The sequence below is a fragment of the Olea europaea genome, chromosome 1 (genome assembly GCF_002742605.1).
Source record: "Olea europaea var. sylvestris chromosome 1, O_europaea_v1, whole genome shotgun sequence".
NCBI classification, from domain to species: Eukaryota; Viridiplantae; Streptophyta; class Magnoliopsida; order Lamiales; family Oleaceae; genus Olea; species Olea europaea.
Window position 1 is genome coordinate 29784302 of NC_036237.1, and position 17886 is coordinate 29802187.

The 17886-nt window shown below is 35.0% G+C and overlaps 1 protein-coding gene, 1 long non-coding RNA gene and 1 pseudogene across 2 annotated transcripts; 1 reads left to right on the plus strand and 2 right to left on the minus strand.

The window, feature by feature from the left end:
- Positions 1-1800: 1800 nt before the first annotated feature.
- Positions 1801-4769, plus strand: LOC111407145. Its single transcript, XM_023036471.1, has 8 exons — positions 1801-2586; positions 2703-2846; positions 2947-3394; positions 3436-3632; positions 3747-4110; positions 4240-4415; positions 4511-4552; positions 4659-4769. The coding sequence occupies exons 1-8, from the start codon at positions 1801-1803 to the stop codon at positions 4767-4769; spliced, it is 2268 nt and encodes a 755-aa protein (XP_022892239.1).
- A 700-nt stretch (positions 4770-5469) lies between these two features.
- On the minus strand, positions 5470-8550 carry LOC111407154 (annotated as a pseudogene).
- Positions 8551-8569: 19 nt separating this feature from the next.
- LOC111400439 lies at positions 8570-12079 on the minus strand. The gene is made up of 3 exons (XR_002703837.1): positions 11562-12079; positions 10103-10203; positions 8570-9500 (listed from the first exon to the last, which is right to left on the minus strand). It is a non-coding gene; the product is annotated as an uncharacterized LOC111400439 (long non-coding RNA).
- Positions 12080-17886: the final 5807 nt, after the last annotated feature.

Sequence of the window (17886 nt, forward strand, 5' to 3'; positions counted from 1 at the left end):
CAGGGGGGGGGGGGGGGGAGAAGATGGTTTTCACTGTTACCGACTGATTGCGGAGCTAAAATAAAAGTCTCCAAATTGCCCCCTTTTGGAGATTGAGGACCCACTGACTATTCAAACAATAAAAGGCTCCAAATTGCTCCCTACAAACATTCGGTAGAAGAGGGGAGACAAGACATACCCCTGAAAATTTGGTCTGAATCGGACCATGAAAAGCCGCCGTCAATGGCTGAAAGTAACTCAGTACGGACAAGTATGTGTTTGGAGATATATGATAATGCTGAAAATAAGCTGGTATTGATAGGGAAAAGAACAAAGACAATCCAACAATTATGATGTTCCTTGAACTCCCTGCCTCGCTATAACAAAGCACAAGAGAGCTGCAACCATCACTTGGGGGCTTGATGCAATAAACCCCCCGACTTTTTTTCTTTTGATCGGTAAATGAAAATATATTAATCAAAAACGTTTCATGTACAAGTACACCAGGCATTCCCGGAAAAATCACAAACAAATACACCAGGCATCCCCGGGTATAACAAAAGTAAGTTAAATACAAAAAAAGATCAATGACCCAATGCCAAAGATTCGAAATGGATCAAGACATTCGGATACAAGGTAAACATAACTTTGTATACGTGTGTCTTGATCCGTCTCACAATGGAATCCAAGTCGGGTGAGAGGTCTTCGAATATCTTCCTATTCCTTGTAAGCCAAATGTAGTACACGATTCTTGCAAAAGCAATCTTCTTCGCCTTACAATGCCAAGAAGTCCCACGTGCCTCTTTTTTCAACCACTTAAGAGCACTAACAATTGTTGACATAGATCTTGTAATGCCGAGCCATCGCCCAATATTCTCCCATAAGGTAGAGGTGAAGGAACACTTGAAGAATAGATGCTCGCAAGTTTCCACAAAATGGCCACAAAAATCGCACTTGCGATCAATATCCAAGAAGAGTAATTTGTCTTTAGTTAGGAGCTTTGATTGGGCCCCTAACCAAAGCATAAAAGAAAGATTCGGAGTGATGTACGTTTTCCAAACTTCGGCTGTTCAAGGCTTGAAAGTACCCTTAGGCCTAAAGAAATTATAGGCAATTTTTGTCTCGAATTTATCACATGTTGAACAGCCCAAATTTTCGTTCCAAATTTCCAAAAACTGCCTACCGAATGAAGGAAACTGCCGGCCTGTGTTGTTGTCCAAGTACTGCCCCCACCCAGTTCTGTGCATTTTTAGCCCTAAAAATTTTGCCTGAAACAGCATGTCGAGAGGGGGAAAATCCAGCAAACATCTGACCCGTTCTCCCTTGCTGTCCATGAATAGAAAACTGTTGGGCAACAACATTTACACAAAGAATGTCCCTAATTTCGAGAAGTTTCTTGAAGAGTGGAGAATGATCCTTTCTAGAACAAACCTCCCATATGCAAGTCCCATTAAGATAAACATGATGGACCCATCGAATTCATAGGGAGTCCTTTTTATTGTGAATGTTCCAAAAGGATTTAGCGAGTAACGCTAAATTTTCAAGTCCTTAAGTCCAAGGCCCCCTTCGGAAGGCAAATATTCTTCCACGCAACTAACAGCTTTTTAGATCCCCAAAGGAATGTTCGACAAAGGCTAACAATCCTAGATATAATTGTAACCAGAATAGGGAAAATAGAGAGCAAAAAAGATTCAACTCCTTGAAGCACTGCCCTTATAAATAGGGCTGTAGGGGCGAAAAAAATTGCTCAAGTTGGGGGCTTAAAATCTTTGACAGATTCATCATTGTACTCAAATCAGGCAAATTCTTCTAAGTCTGGAAATGATAAGCTTAAAGGCAAAGTTGAAGAAAAAAGAAGTCGGGATTCGAGAAAAAGGGAACTTCCCTTGCTTCTTCATGATGAAGATCGCTTCTTGGAACATTAGGGGCATGAATCAACCCCTCAAACAAAATGGGATTCGAGAGTTTATAAAGCTTCATAGCATTGATATTATGACAATTTTGGAAACGAAGTTGGGGGACCGAAAGTTGAAGAGGATTTTGCGAAATAAAATCGATGGCTTCATGCAAGTAAATAATTTTTGCACACATAGAGCCGACAGGATCTTAATTTTGTTTAATCCATCCAAAGTTTTTTTGGATGTGATGGAGGTTCATCCACAAATTATCCATTGTAAAGCTACTTGTAAGGTAACTTCTTATGCTTCTCTTGTAAGTTTTGTATATGAATTTCACATTATGGTAAACCGAAGACCTATTTGGAATACCATTATGGAGCTTAATGAAAATGTGTTGTTACCTTGGTTGATTATGGGTGACTACAACAATGTTCTTAAGTTTGATGAGAAGTGCAATGGGGCGGATGTTACCCATTATGAAATTAAAGATCTTGCAAATTGTTGCCTTAACGTGGGTCTTACGGATGTGCACTCCATGTGTTGTTTTTACACGTGGACTAATGGGTCGGTTTGGAGCAAAATTGATAAGACAATGGTCAATGATGTTTGGATACAAAATGGGGATTTTGTTGAAGCAAATTTCCTTCCTTCCGGATGCCTTTCCGACCACTCCCCTTGCATTGTCTCTATAAATGACCGTGTGGAGAGAGTAAAAAGCCCTTTCAAGTTTTTTAACATGTGGACCAAGCATGTGGATTTCAACGTTTTGATTAGAGCTGCTGGAATTTTTACTTGCGTGGGATAAAACAATTCATCCTTTGCAAGAAATTGAACAAACTAAAGGGTGCTTTGAAAAAGCTAAATTCTAAGCATTTTGGGCATATTTCGGGTAGAGCAAGTGAGGCCAAAAATGATTTAGAGGCTGCCCAATTACAGCTCCATAATCACCCCTTCAATGCTGATTTTCAAGTTTTGGTTGCGAAATTGAGGAAGAAGACAAGCGAAACATAGTTTTTACTACTAAAAGGTAAAGTGTGTCTTCCTTAAACATAGCAATAAATGCACAAAGTTCTTTCACTCATTGGTTAAAAGGAACTCTAAGAGGAATTTTATTGCTACCGTACTCAAAGAAGATGAGATGTTTACTACATCACAAGATGAAGTGGCTAGAGAGTTTGTAAATTTTTATACTTCTTTGTTGGGAAAGAAATGCTCCTTTCGGCCTATTGACATGGATATTCTTACAAATGGTCCCTTGGTTTCCTTGGAACAAGGTAAAACCTTGATTCGGGACATTTCTTATAAGGAAATTAAGGATGCGCTTTTTGATATAGGTGATGACAAATCTCCCGGGCCAAATGGGTATACTTCTTGTTTTTTTAAGAATGCTCGAGGGATTATTGGTGATGATTTTGTTGGGGCTATTTTGGAGTTCTTCTCTTCGGGTTGCATCCTCAAACAAATTAATCGCACGGCAATTGCTTTGGTGCCTAAATCGGATCACACTCTGCATATTGGTATTTTAGGCCCATATCTTGTTGTAATGTTACTTACAAAGTGGTTGCTAAAATACTTGCTTCTAGATTGAGACCCATTTTGGGAGATATTGTTGATCATGCGCAAGCCGCTTTTGTGGAATGTAGAAGTATCATGGAGAATATTCATCTTGCACAAGAACTCTTGAGGCAATACAATAGGAAAAGGGTTGCTCCACGATGCCTCTTAAAAATTGATCTTTCGAAGGCTTTTGATTCGGTAAGTTGAGATTTCCTTAGAGATGTTCTTTTTGGTTTGAAATTTCCCTCGAGATTTGTCCATTAGATTATGGAATGTGTCACTTCTACATCATATTCTATTGCTTTGAATGAGGCTTTGCATGAATTTTTCAAAGGTGAGAAAGGTCTTCGGCAAAATAACCCCCTTTCTCCCTTCTTATTTGTGCTATGTTTTGAATACCTTTCGAGATTGCTTAAAGCTACCACATATGATAGTGATTTCAATTTTCACCCAAAATGTGGCCCCCAAAAGATCAACCATTTAGCTTTTACGGATGATTTAATGCTATTTGCGAGGAGAGATTTTATGTCGGTTAAAATTCTCATGGATTGCCTTTCAAATTTTGGTTCGGTCTCGGGATTAAGGTTGAATGTTCACAAATCCAACTTATTTACAACTGGTGTGCATGGACAGCTTCTTCAGGATATTATGGAATTAACAAGTGTTCTGAGGGGGAGTATGCCATTTCGGTATTTGGGCATCACCCTTGCATCGGACAAACTTAAAGTAAGTTATTATACTCCGTTTCTTGACAAAATAACAACATATATTGATACATGGAATTCTTCTACATTATCTTATGCAGGAAAGATTGAACTTATAAGGGCGGTGCTTCAAGGAGTTGAATGTTTTTGGCTCTCTATTTTCCCTATTCCAGCTACAATTATATTTAGGATTGTTAGCATTTGTCGGACATTCCTTTGGAGATCTAAAAAGCCGTTAGTTGCGTGGAAGAAAATTTGCCTTCCGAAGGAGGAAGGGGTCTTGGACTTAAGAACTTGAAGAGTTGGAATTTAGCGTTACTCGCTAAATCCCTTTGGAACATTCACAATAAAAATGACTCCCTATGGATTCAGTGGGTCCATCATGTTTATCTTAATGGGACTTGTATATGGAAGGTTTGTCCTAGAAAGGATCATTCTCCACTCTTCAAGAAAATTTCTCGAAATTAGAGACATTCTTTGTGTAAATGCTGCTGCCCAATAGTTTTCTATTCATGGACAGCAAGGGGGAACGGTCAGATGTTTGCTGGATTTTCCCTCTCTTGACATGTTTCAGGCAGAATTTTTAGGGCTGAAAATGCACAGAACTGGGCGGTTAATGGGCAGTACTTAGATAGCAACACAGGCCGACAGTTTCCTTCATTCGGTAGACAGTTTTTGGAAATTTGGAACGAAAATCTGGGCTGCTCTACATGTGATAAATTCGAGACAAAAATTGCCTATAATTTCTTTAGGCCTAAGGGTACTTTCAAGCCTTGGGGAGCCGAAATTTGGAAAACGTGCATCACTCCGAAGCATTCTTTTATGCTTTGGTTAGGGGCCCAATCAAAGCTCCTAACTAAAGACAAATTACTCTTCTTGGATATTGATCGCAAGTGTGATTTTTGTGGAAACTTGCGAGCATCTTTTCTTCAAGTGTTCCTTCACCTCTACCTTATGGGGGAATATTAGGCGGTGGCTCGGCATTACGAGATCTATGTCAATAATTGTTAGTGCTCTTAAGTGGTTGAAAAAAGAGGCTCGTGGACTAAACTGGCAGGCAGCATGCCAATAAGAAAAAGATCAAATTTTGCTGAAAACTGAAAAGCAAACCATCAAATACTCCTCCCCTTTCTGGCAAAACATTTAAGGTCACATTTTTGAAGTAGTACTAGACAATAGAGAAATCAAGATTTTAGCTTCTTTTTTGTTCGTTAATAGTGTCCGATACCAAATATGTCACTAGTCCACATAATAGAAACATCAGAACGAAAATGGATCCATTTTTCAGTATCTATGCATTTGTTAAAGTAATTCAGAAAGGGATAGGACAATTAAATACCTATAAGGGATAGGACAATTAAAACATATGCACCTAATTCGATTGCTCAGTGACTTCCCATTTTAGTAACAGCAATAGTATGATGCACATTCTCAGTCAAAGTTGTGGAGCCAGATACTATGCCCCAAAGACCAGCCAAAATGCTAGAAACACCTTCAAGACCAATCCCTTGACTTAACACACCAGGTGTTGGAGGTCTTGAAGCTACCAGCAACAATGACGCATGATATGAACCAACCTAGATATTGAGAAATGTGTCAGAAATCAAATGATCATCTAATGTACACACACCAGGCTGAACAGATGAATAATTCAGTAAGTGTCACAGATGTGATCTACAATATTCTTCCATGCCTGTTCCTCATCATTAAAATCATTCCGTTCCAATTTCCTTGAGATATTACAAATGATTACCTCTTCCCCAAGACAATTTCTCTCTCTAAAGGTGCCCGAATCTAAGACTATTTTTTTACCACTAGTTTTGAGTATATCCTTGTTAACTCTTCATTCATAAAAGATGTAAGCATATAAGCTTCAAGTGTCCAGTTAAAAAGACAACATCTCAAATGCATGTCAGAATTTGGAACAATACTTTCACTGTTTCACATGTTTCTCGAGAGATGAAACATTCTAGGTAGGAAATCAACAGAATCAGAACACCGTATGACATGTTGCAGTCACATGTTTTCCTATGTCATATAAGAATATTAGAACAATGTAAACAATAAAAACATCAACAAATATCGAAGGAAATAAAAAATGTGAAGTACAGTGGGCTTGAAGTGTTAATAAGCTTCTAGATTCTTATTTTTGCTATGACACTGTCTACATCTTGAGTCATTTCATTGAATTTCAATCTATACTATGTTCAATTTACAGTTTGCATGTGCTACGGTATAAAAAGTATCAACACAATGATATCCTGATATATAGAAGCTTGACAACAAATCATCACAATAGCTTTACTGGAATTCACATATACAGACAAATAATAGTTTCTAGGAATTTAAAAAGAATAAAAATAAAAAAAAGGGGAAAGAAAGTAAAAACCTTGTCAATATCACTTGAGAAACCTATCTTCATTTGGGCAAAGGAAAACAGGAAGAAAGTATAAGAACTACCAAAATAAGAGAAATTAAGAAAGTTTCCCAGTAGTAGGAACGACATTTTATCTATGTAAATCCTCTTCCCAATTTTGCTTTTCCTTTCACTTCCCTCCTCTATATCTAACATCAAAATTGAGCTGAAATAGAAAAGAAAACTTGAGATTCAGAGATGCAGTAAATTACATAGCAATTAGAATATCTGATGCTCGAACTGTTCAAAATGGTTGGAGTCCAATGTCGAACACATCATGACATGAGTATGGAATATGTGTTGGATCCTTCAAGTTTCAACCAAACACTTCGCTGCTTCTCCTTTTTTTCTTTTTGCTTCTTTCCTTTTTCTTTTCCTTTTCTTTTTCTTCCCTTTTTGCTCTCTATAAACCTTAACGTCGCCTCCAAAAGGATGGAGAAAGACGACGGTGCTAGTTTTCCCTCCTTTCTTTTTTCTTTCCCTTTTTCCATTTTTTCCCTTCTTTCACTCCTTGTATTGGTCGCTTAGGATTTTGTTAATATAAAATAAAAATGAATTCCATATAATGTTACTTAGTACTCCACTAATTCCAAATTGCAATCAAATCCCTCTTTTTTATTTTATATGACATTTATTAATTAACTTTCCATAATTGAAAATTAAACTCCAAAATTCTATTTTATTCGTTTTACCACCTTATTCAATACTCATTTTCTTCTTTATGAACAATTGTTTTTGGTCTATTCAAAATGACATCTTGGATTAGTGTAAAAATTGAAGATAGAAAGATTTATTCACGTACCCATATTCGAAATTTGGACTCTTTTTATCTCTGTCTCTGTATCCTATCTTTTAGAAAATAAAAAATTCGACACTTAAATTCATACCCGCACTCGAGTCCGAGCATTATAGATTAGAATATCTAATGGCAATATAAACCAACAGCGGCATATCAAGTGAAGACTCACTGAATCTATTGACGATATCAACACATTACTAGGGCCATCTTCCAGTGGAAGGCAGGTGCGCCACATTGTAATGGGTAAGGAAATCTAAACCATGGAGAAGATCTTAATGCACAAGAAGTATCAACTCTACATTGCTTCATTCTTGAAACATGCTTTCTGCAGTGGTTAGATAGTATATTTGAGGCTGGTACATTCACATCACAACCTTTATAGCTATATGCTCCAGCTTCAGTCAGAAGGAAAGCCGCTGACCATGTAATGGCAAGTCCCAGTGGGACCTAGGTTTAGACGAAAAGATTTAACTTAAATTGTACACTTGAAATTCGCAAAAAAATTGTTAAAAAAGGGACAGAAGTACAGATGTAAACTTACCGCATAAATCAGAAATACACAGTGACCCAACACCAATATTTTGCGAAGGTACTGAAAGATAAATAGATAAGATGTTGCAGAAGATACACAAAATATCAATTTTATAAAACCCAACCTAGGGATTCACCCTTAAAAGGTACCAAGGTCGAACAGGATGCCATAATTATCATATAAAAATAAATACAAACACTATGGTTCTAGAATATTCATAATATAGCATGATACATATCAGCATCACTCATTCCTTGACAAGAAAGAAAAATTCATTTTTTTCTCTAAACGATGCAACCAGAAAACCTGGTCAACCCTACGTGACTGAATTTCATATTGTTTTTTTATTAAACATGTGGTGTTTTAGGCTTTAATCAAACCAATTTCTGAGCCTGGATCTTAGTTTTTCTGGTCAAACCGATTAGTCCAGTCTGGATTCAAATTACAACATGGTTACTTAATAACACTGCATGGAATAATATAAGTAACAAAACCATTTCAGGGAAGCATCAGTATCATGACTGCATTAAGAGAGAGGATGCACTTAAGAAAGAAGTGTCACAACAGGATGGCTAACTTACAAGAGAAAAAAGAACAACTAATAATATCTGAACCACACCAATTTCAAGGCAGGTACCAACTCTTGGGAAACCATAGCCAATGGTTCACAGGACCTGGTCGGGTATGTGATAGAGTTGTGTTGTATTTTGGCTGTGAAAAAAGGATCAATTGCAATGGAATGAAGTTTCTTCAATCACAAGAGAGACAGTGAGGAAATTATGATGTATTTTATATATTGTATTGGAATAGAATGGATTAAATTTGTGAAATAAATGCAGTAACTATTCTTGAATTTGTATTGAATGTAAAATGAGAACGGAATGCAAATCAAAATGAAATCTCAATTACAGATAATGTGAGCATTCGAGAGGCTCGCTCTCTCCCACAATTTCCACTCAATTTTTGCCTACCTGAAATGAGTTCCCTACCCCTCTTTTATAATTTCGTACTCGGCACATATTTAGTTCCCAAATACCCCAAACACAACTAATTGACTAAGTAAGCATAAACAGGAGTCTATCATGATCCAATTCACTACTTAGTCGGATACACAAGTACAAAAAGGGTTTCTGGAAGGCTTATTTAGATAACACAATCAGAAAGTACAGAGGAACAATGGGTGATATTTTTCTCTAAAAGGGTGGAAGATTAGCTTAGGAAGTAATTTTTAAATTTAATGGAAGTAAAATCTCATGCAAATATTGCAAGAAATGGTTATGATAATGCAAGGCCAAATTTCTGTCCCCAGGCTCTGTACATGCCTTGGTTAGACTTGGTGGACACGTCATCGAATGCAGAAGGCAGATGGGCACCATCACTGTCTATCAGTCATTTCCAGAAATGAACAGGCAGCTATTTTCATCGTCCTTGACCTCTAGGGAAATAAACCATGATCTGGCTAGCCCCAGCCCCTGGAGTGGTTTGGTCAGACAATCTCAGCCACCACAGTAGTCTGATCAGTCATTAGGACATGGGACAATGAATGAGGAAGTATGCGGCTACTCAACTTCTCACGTGTAGCCACAGGCCGCTAAATTTTTATGACTTGAGAACCCTGGACAGTGAAACAGGCTTATAAATCATCTTTGATTACTAACAGGCCTCCCTCCTCATCTTCACTAATTTTGCTCAAAATATAATAGTCTTTGACTCCAGACTTGTAAGATGCTAGCAGCTCAACACTATAGCATAGTCATCAGTTTATGAAAGAAGCAAATTACATTTTTATTTCAGGTCAATGTTGAACGGAGATCAAAAAGTCTCCAGGGATCTTTTTTGAAGTATAGCAGTTTCAAAATCCAAATAATCAGTCTATATCATCGTGCAAATATTATTTCTCAAGCTAAATATGAAAACTTAACACTATCTTTTCAATTTGTGTTGATACAGTCTGGGGCCATAGCCCAATTTTCCATGGTCTAAACAGTTGCCAGAATTCCACCAATTATGAGATTCCAAATGAAAAACACCAATCATACAGCAGATTTTGCTTTTTTTATTTTATTTTATTTTTTTATTTTATTTTTATTCTTGGGCCGGGTGGGATCAGCTTCTTGCCATTAACATAACACAAATCATATCTCCCAACCATTGATCTTTAAGTAATGCCATTGAAAAAACTTTCAAATAGGGCCATTCGAAAAAAATACACAATACCTTAACAGTAACGCCATTAATCCACTGTATCCCAGGAAGGCTTGAAACGCTGAACCAATAATTATAGACCCCTGTATCTCTTTCATTATATGCTTGAAAGCCTGCAATATTAGAAAACATTTTAACTACCAGAATGCATATTGAAAAAATTATCAGATACCAAGAATTATTATATTTGAAAGACGTAAGGTCAAAGTTGGATAGAAAATGATTTAAATCCCAAGAATATTGAGTCCATTGCCTTCACAAAATACCATATAGAAATCTTGTTCATTTTACTATTTCTCGACGAGTTCTTGGAAACCAATTAGTCATTTCAGACATATAATTGCCCTGACATGATGCAAATGTCCATCAAAACTTTGTTTATGTTGATCAGATGGTACTACCTTGCCAGGATAAAACCGAGCATTTGGCATAGAAATAGAGAATTATCTTTAATAGCCTTTTAATTTTTCGTTTTCTCCCAGACGTAAGAAAACTTTTGACCTTCTTCCCAATCCTTATAGCACAGGCTTTTGCAACTTCTACCCTTTACGGCACTCGTAAAAATAAAAATTAGATTTTCTTTGGCATTAGCAAATTCTTTATTGAATCAAATCACTTAATTTTCCAGTCAAATCATACAAAATAACAAATAATTGTTGCTAAAGATCAAATCAACTCGCTTAGGGACTTCTCATGTAGCTGAAAATTACCTATACAATAATAATAAGACAGATGGTTAAGCATGTGAAATTTATGACCCTAGAAATATGACAACATAAATAATATAACTTAAAGAACCCATACACTGGGTAGCAACAATAATTTCAAAAATAAATAAAGAATGATACAAATTGGTAACATGTAATATCCATGGCATTATAAAATTTATCTATTATTTCCCATTTCCCTCCCAACTGTAACCACACAACACTATAGAATAACAAGCTATGCGAGCGTAGAAATGCATATTCCCATTATGACTACATTAACCAAAAGAGCAGCACTCATAATCACAGATATTTTTTTTATACTTTAAATATAGACGCTTAGATAGTTGTCAATATCACATGAGCATCAAATAATGCCATCATTTACAAACAAACGTATCCTGTTTCAGACTGATGAAATATACAATTTTTAGATCAAAATTGCAAATATTACGTTCTGTTCTTTATTATTATTTTTTTCCCGGTAATGGTATAATATTGAAATTAACAATTAAATAAAGCTACCCATTTCAACATCAACAGAAGTATTCAAAACAAACATAATAATCACAACTTTTCATTTTAACATCAGCAAAAAATACTGCAAAGACAAGCACTAAAAATAAACGATTTTCAATGTAGAAGAGAGTCCTTTCAATTCATAACTCAGTTAACAAACAAGCAATAGCAAGTCATTCATTATGCAACTTAATCACAGAGAAACCTCACTAGAAGTCTACCATATTTCCAAACCAAAAGATTACCAAGACCAGGAGTCTCTCTGAGCTCATACTTGATATGTGAATGCCTTGATACAGACCTCTTACAATATAGAACCAGATATTACCCATCATCATCCACCAGTCTGCGGCAGCACATCAATCGGCGCATACACTTCTTCATCCCTCAAAGCCCTCCTACTCCCCTCCCCTGCAGCAGCCGGCAGCCCATTCGACCCTAAATTCCTGCCACCATCGGAGTTCCTCCGCTTCCTTAGCGGTGGCATCTGCTCCTTATCCCCGGGTGGCTTAAAAGACCCAGGCTCCCTATTGGACGTCGGGAGAGAAGGTTTTGCCTGGCAGGGATTCGGTGTTAGGTTCGGGTTCTTCGGGCTTGGGTTGAACTTGAGGTAGGAATGTATTTTGGCCAGAGTCACTTCCATTAGTCTCTCCAGAGAATTTGGGGCGGAATCCGGTGCGTTTGGCACAGGAAGACGGTGGCATTGAGAATCAGGTTGTCCGGGTCGAGGCCTCTTACTCGGGTCGGAGCTTGCATTTTTAGTATTACACTACGAATGCATAGCTTGTAACCGGGCTGAATCCCAATCTTGAGGGCTCTCACCGTCCCATCTCTAGAGTATCGTGAGAGATGTAAATTGCAAGATGTGTTCTAGTAGGTCAAGAAATAAGAGATTGCTTGTACACTGATACCCACAAAAAGTCCAATTCTATATTTTAGAAATCGAACCCGCACACTGCGCCTATAAACAAGGTTGAGATTACCTCACTTCTATCCTTTGCAACACTTGAATATGCCCCGGAGGGCACGAATGCATAACTTGTAGAATATACATATGTTGGTGTATGTATAGCTCTAAGACTGAGCAGTGTTAGGGTTTTAGAGTGAAGTAAGAGAGAGAAAGATTTGAGTATTAAAATTGAGTGAATTGTTCAAATGGTCACTGAACTTTAAAAATTATCTAAATGATCATTGAATTTTGTAAAAAATTTCTACGGGATCGTCATACTTTAAAAATCATTTAAATGGTCAATGAACTTTGAAAAAAGTTTTTACGAAGTCATTGAACTTAAAAAAAAAAAAGTTTTCCAAGAGTCGCTGAATTCAGTGACCACTGGGAAACATTTTTTAAAATTCAGTGACTATTTAGGTGATTTTTAAAGTTCAGTGACCCCATAAAAACTTTTTACAAAGTTTAGTGACAATTTAGGTAATTTTTAAAATTCAGTAATCCTTTGAAAACCTTTTGCAAGGTTCAGTGACCATTTGGACAATTCACTCATTAAAATTTGATAAAAGATAAAGGCATATTTTCTTGATAGAACCTTAAATTGAAAAAACACTTACAATTTAAATAGAAATAATTGAAACTACCAAATCAAACTTGTGCAAATCTTTGGGAAACTAAAATACAACGTGGTGAACATCCTCAACCAATATTCCTACAAAATAGATTATTATCTTGACTTGGTCTCTTTATTTATCTAAAATAAAACTTATATAACTCTTAACATCTTCTCTTAAATTGATTTCTGCTGAAAAACAGTTTAGGATTTCTTCACCATCACATGGTCTTCTTCATTTGTTGTTTCTTCTAAATCAATGCTTTGCACTGAACAAGCTCCAAGCATTTTCCTCAGCTTCTAGGATGCTGGTTGCTTTAATGACTTGGTCAAAATATCTGCAACTTGCTCTCCACCATTAGAGTACTTCAGCTCAATCTTGTCATCCTTACAAAGATCTCTCATAAAAAGAAAACGAACATCAATGTGTTTACTCCTTCCATGCATGACTGGATTCTTTGACAGCTTGATAGTTGACATGTTATCACAATAAATAATTGTTGGACCCCTTCGCTAATTACCAAGTACTTCAAACATTTTTCTAAGCCACAAAGCTTGACATGAGCTTGAAGCTGCTGCTACAAATTCAACTTCAGTTGTGGAAAGTGTCACCATCTGCTGCTTCTTTGAGGACCACGATATTGCACCATGGAGAAATAGGGGAGACCACAATAGTCAAATTTTGATTTTAAAAAAATAGTAAGAAAAACATTTCGACCGCTTTCAATTGTTAAATGAAAAAATAAATTTCATTGTTTGATTTATCTTGTTCCAATGAATCTATAAATTATGGCTTTCGAATGAATTCAGCTGTCGAATTACGACCATTGATTGACAATGGTGATTGTGCCATCCCCCTCCAATTGTAGCAATTGGTAGGGGATGAGGTAGAAGATTTTTTTTTTTCATTTATTATTTCGTTCTCGTATTTCATATTTTGTTTGTATAAAGACGAAGGCATGATTATTTTTGTAATAACATTTTAGCTAGTTAATTAAAAGCCTATTTGGAGTTGCTTTTCTACACAAAGAAAAGCATTTTTTTTGACTTTTTTGGTCAGCTAGGACCCACTTGTGATATTTTTGGGCAACAATAATGGCTACAAATAGTTTTTAACAGTCCCAAAAGCAATTTTTTTGGCCTAAAAATTTCCTCCAAATAGAGTCCAAATAGAATGTTACAATTACTAAACAACGCAAACTGAATTGTTGAGGATAAAAATATTACAAATCTAGAAAACTTTTTTCTTGGTTAAACCCTAATAAAGGATCTATGTAAAGCTTCCTCAAGAGCAAGATTTATATAAGAAACACAAAAATGGCAAAGGAAAAGACTAATAATAGTTGAGCTATCTCGACTCTAGCCTATAGTTGAATTTGAAAAACGTGTTACATGAGAACGAATGTGCACGAAGACATGTAATGATTGGATGTGAAGAGTCACTCGAGGCCCAAATCATTTGATAGAAACAAAAGGTTTTTCCATATTCAAGAAGGTTATGGGGGTAAATAAGTGTATGAATTCTTGAAATAAAAAGGAGCAAACTTATATATTAATGAAAAATATAACGCAAGAAAGCTAATTGATATACTTGGTACTACCACACTAGACATGGCCATATTCAAAAAGATACTCGTTTTGACTAATGAATTCAAAAAAATGCTAAGTAGGAAAGTTTATTAAAGAATGTCACTATCCTCATTTCCCCAATTCTAGAGCCGGATAAAATTATTTGTACATAATTTTATGTACATAATGGTGTCTATATACTCATATGGGTATTTATGTACACCAAGCACAGCCCTTATAGTGCCATTTATCACAATTTCCCTCGATTAGGTTGGTAACTTGGACCAGCCCAATCTCTTTAGGACTAGGCCTTGATGTAGTATTAGTTCATTCTATAGTCTAAAAGTAGAAACCCCGCCATGTCATCTTTTGTTTGCCCAAAGTCTACGTGCTTTTAAGTTGTAAATTTCATATTACGTGTTGTTGACTTCATAAAATGGCCAATAGGTGTCGTCTTTAGACTACACACGTGGACACGTTTGGTAGTATATTCCTAGGCTGACATCTCTGAAACTTGTTTAATGAGAACGTCACAGCAATCAACTCCAAAAATGCGTTGATCAAACCCTCTTCTGTGTTAAGGGCTTCGGAAGCTATGGAGCTCGGCAGAAGAGAAGTAAACCCACTTCAGATGGAAAAAAGCCGGAACCACTTCGAAGAGTCCTAGTGAGATGACCTCGGTGTCCAATGCAACAGCTTCGCTGTTGATGTCTTCTATAACCCTCCTTGGACCAGTGCCATGTGTATGAAGATGAGACTTCCACATGGGACATTCTATATGATCAGTAACACATGTCAATAATAAATGAGTAATAATTTATGAATTTTATGAAATATGTAAATTAAAAGAATGTTTGATTAGTTTAAATTAAATTTTTGACAAACACACACTAAATACATTTTTTATTAATCACTATTTTTGTCATTGTCATTGTTGTTTTTGTTGAGTTGGAATTTTATAAAGCTTGAAGGCTGCTAATTCAGTAAACAGTAAATAGAATAATCATTTACGACGGTCAATCACATGTGCTAAGTAAGTCATCATCGTGGAGAAGTTATTTTTGGCTTTCGACTGTCTAAATAAATAAATAATATTGTTGTGGGTAAACAGATAAGAAGAACAAAAGGGGAAAAAATGAAATAGAAATTCTCCATTCACTTCTCACCTGAAGCTTGATTTACTCCCTATTTGGTCTCAATATTTTAAAACTCATTTTTAGTTGCACATTCTCAGAGTAATATAATTATACATAACTTTTCCCTATTCTACAAACATTAGGTATGAGTTCTAAGTTTTCTGTTTTGAGACAGAATGGTACAATAACTGAGTTGATATTTTAATGTCTTGAATGAAAACGTAGATTGTTTTGTAATGTTATATTTTCATTGTTCAATCTATTTTGTACCGTACACAATTTTAATGTCATAGAATCAATCAGGAAAAGCCTGAAAATATTTGTTAGATGAACCAAACAAAGGATCTGATTGAGAGAAAATTGGAATCCTGCAGTTCAGTTCACGTTGCGATGATGGGACACTGCTTAGCACTTTCAAAGGAATGGTTTGGATCATTTCATCTTGATGCAGGCAATATCAGCGACGTTGATCTTTCGGATGTGCCCACCAAACGATGTATTATCCAGTGCATCAACAAGGAGGTAATCTAACACCTATGGAACTGGAAATAAGACAATATTCCATGTCTAAATGAAAAAATAAATATAAGTTTAAATAATTTTAAGTTTTAAACTTTTAAATAAGACGAGGTTACCCTCAAAAAATAATTAAAGGAGGTAAGAGGATTATTGAGGAACAAAGTTAGTCAAATATTATTATTCTTCAAATGACACAAGAAAATAACATTGGCCTGTTGTTCGAGGAACATCGAATTTAAAAGTCACTCTCTTATTGATTTATTATTTTTATTAGCTTGAAATAAGTGTAGTAAAATATAAAATAAATAAAAATATAATGTCTGACAACCCCTTGAAGCAAGGAGAATGTCATCAAACTCTCGTAGTTTAGTTAACCTTTTTCCCCTCCAGTTTGGTCTATCTCTGTAATTAGTGAAAGATCAAATTAGGGTTAAGATGTCTCGGATTGTAATGTATAGCAGTATAGGCAAAATTGATTGAATAAACTTTACGATTTGAAATTATCATTTAAGTGGGTTAACTTAATAAATGGATGATTAATCTCACAAAATTGTAACTACAAGAAGTCATTTATAAACCAAAACCTAAACCTCACTAAGCAAATCAATGGCTAATGTTTTGGCTGTCTTAATAATATTAATAACTTTGATTAATAAATAAATCATATATATACTTGCCTTGTAATGCAAGTGATTAATATGATCGTTTTTCCTTGTTTTTTTTAAGAATAAATTGAGCACTTCGTCTAAAAATTTAAAACTTGAGAAACTAAAGTTATTTATTTCCTTCCTTCACCTTTGAGTTGGATTCGATCAAAAACTTAATACGTACAAGATTTTTCATTGGATGATAGTCGTATTTAAATTTAGGATCTTTAAATGCTTTGATATTATATTTAAAATATTTCATTTAATAGGTTAAGATAGTCCCTTTATCAGCTAAGTAAAAGAAAGGAAAAAAAAGAGGAGCATTTTCTGCTGAATTTGTTGAGATTTCCACATCTTTTTTGTTAATTGTTGCTTTTACGTTAAACTAAGTTTGCACTTCCGAAATTTCTAGCCCTTATTTTAAACTGCTAAATGATAATAAAAAAAATAAAAATTAAATGTGTAACATTTTTCTTTTTTTCATAATTGATATATTCAAACATCTTATGTATTTCTCTTCCTAAATAATATTTAATACAAAATAATATTCAAACATCTTATGTATTTCTCTTCCTAAATAATATTTAATACAAAATAAAATGCCTATCATTTTTGTTCCAAACAACCTCTCACTGTCAATGATTTTTCTTTCCAACATAAAAAGACATTATTTATTTAAGTCATTATTAATTAAATAATAAAATATAATTTCCTTAAAACATGCTCTTTTATTAAACCTCCGTATCCATTATCCATTTCATATTTTTACTTTATTATCATTTAAAATTAGAGTAGACTGAATAACACCACTGGATGAAACGAAACAAAAAATAGATAAAAAGCTATTTTTATAATTAAAATAGAGGAATTTATATATTTATATCTTTATTGTCAATTAGGGGCAATATTAGAGTTAGATTTAAATATAAGCTAAAATTTAGAAATTTACATATATACACCAATACAAATGAAAAATGAAAGATACTGGATTGTATGTATCTATTAATAGTTAAGATCAATCATTATAACAATTTAAAATTACTTTGAATTTAAAGATGTGTTATAATATGGAATGTTTCCTTGCACAGAATCAATGTCAAAGTGTTTTTTTTTTTTTTTTTTTTTTTTTTTTTTTTT

Excerpts from the sequence above, each read along its gene's own strand:
- LOC111407145 (XM_023036471.1), top strand. The coding sequence starts at position 1,801 with ATGATAAGCTTAAAGGCAAAGTTGAAGAAAAAAGAAGTCGGGATTCGA. Across the intron at positions 3,395-3,435 it reads GGATCACACTCTGCATATTG|TGGTTGCTAAAATACTTGCT; the intron begins GTATTTTAGGCC and ends TTACTTACAAAG. Across the intron at positions 4,553-4,658 it reads ATGGGACTTGTATATGGAAG|CAAGGGGGAACGGTCAGATG; the intron begins GTTTGTCCTAGA and ends ATTCATGGACAG.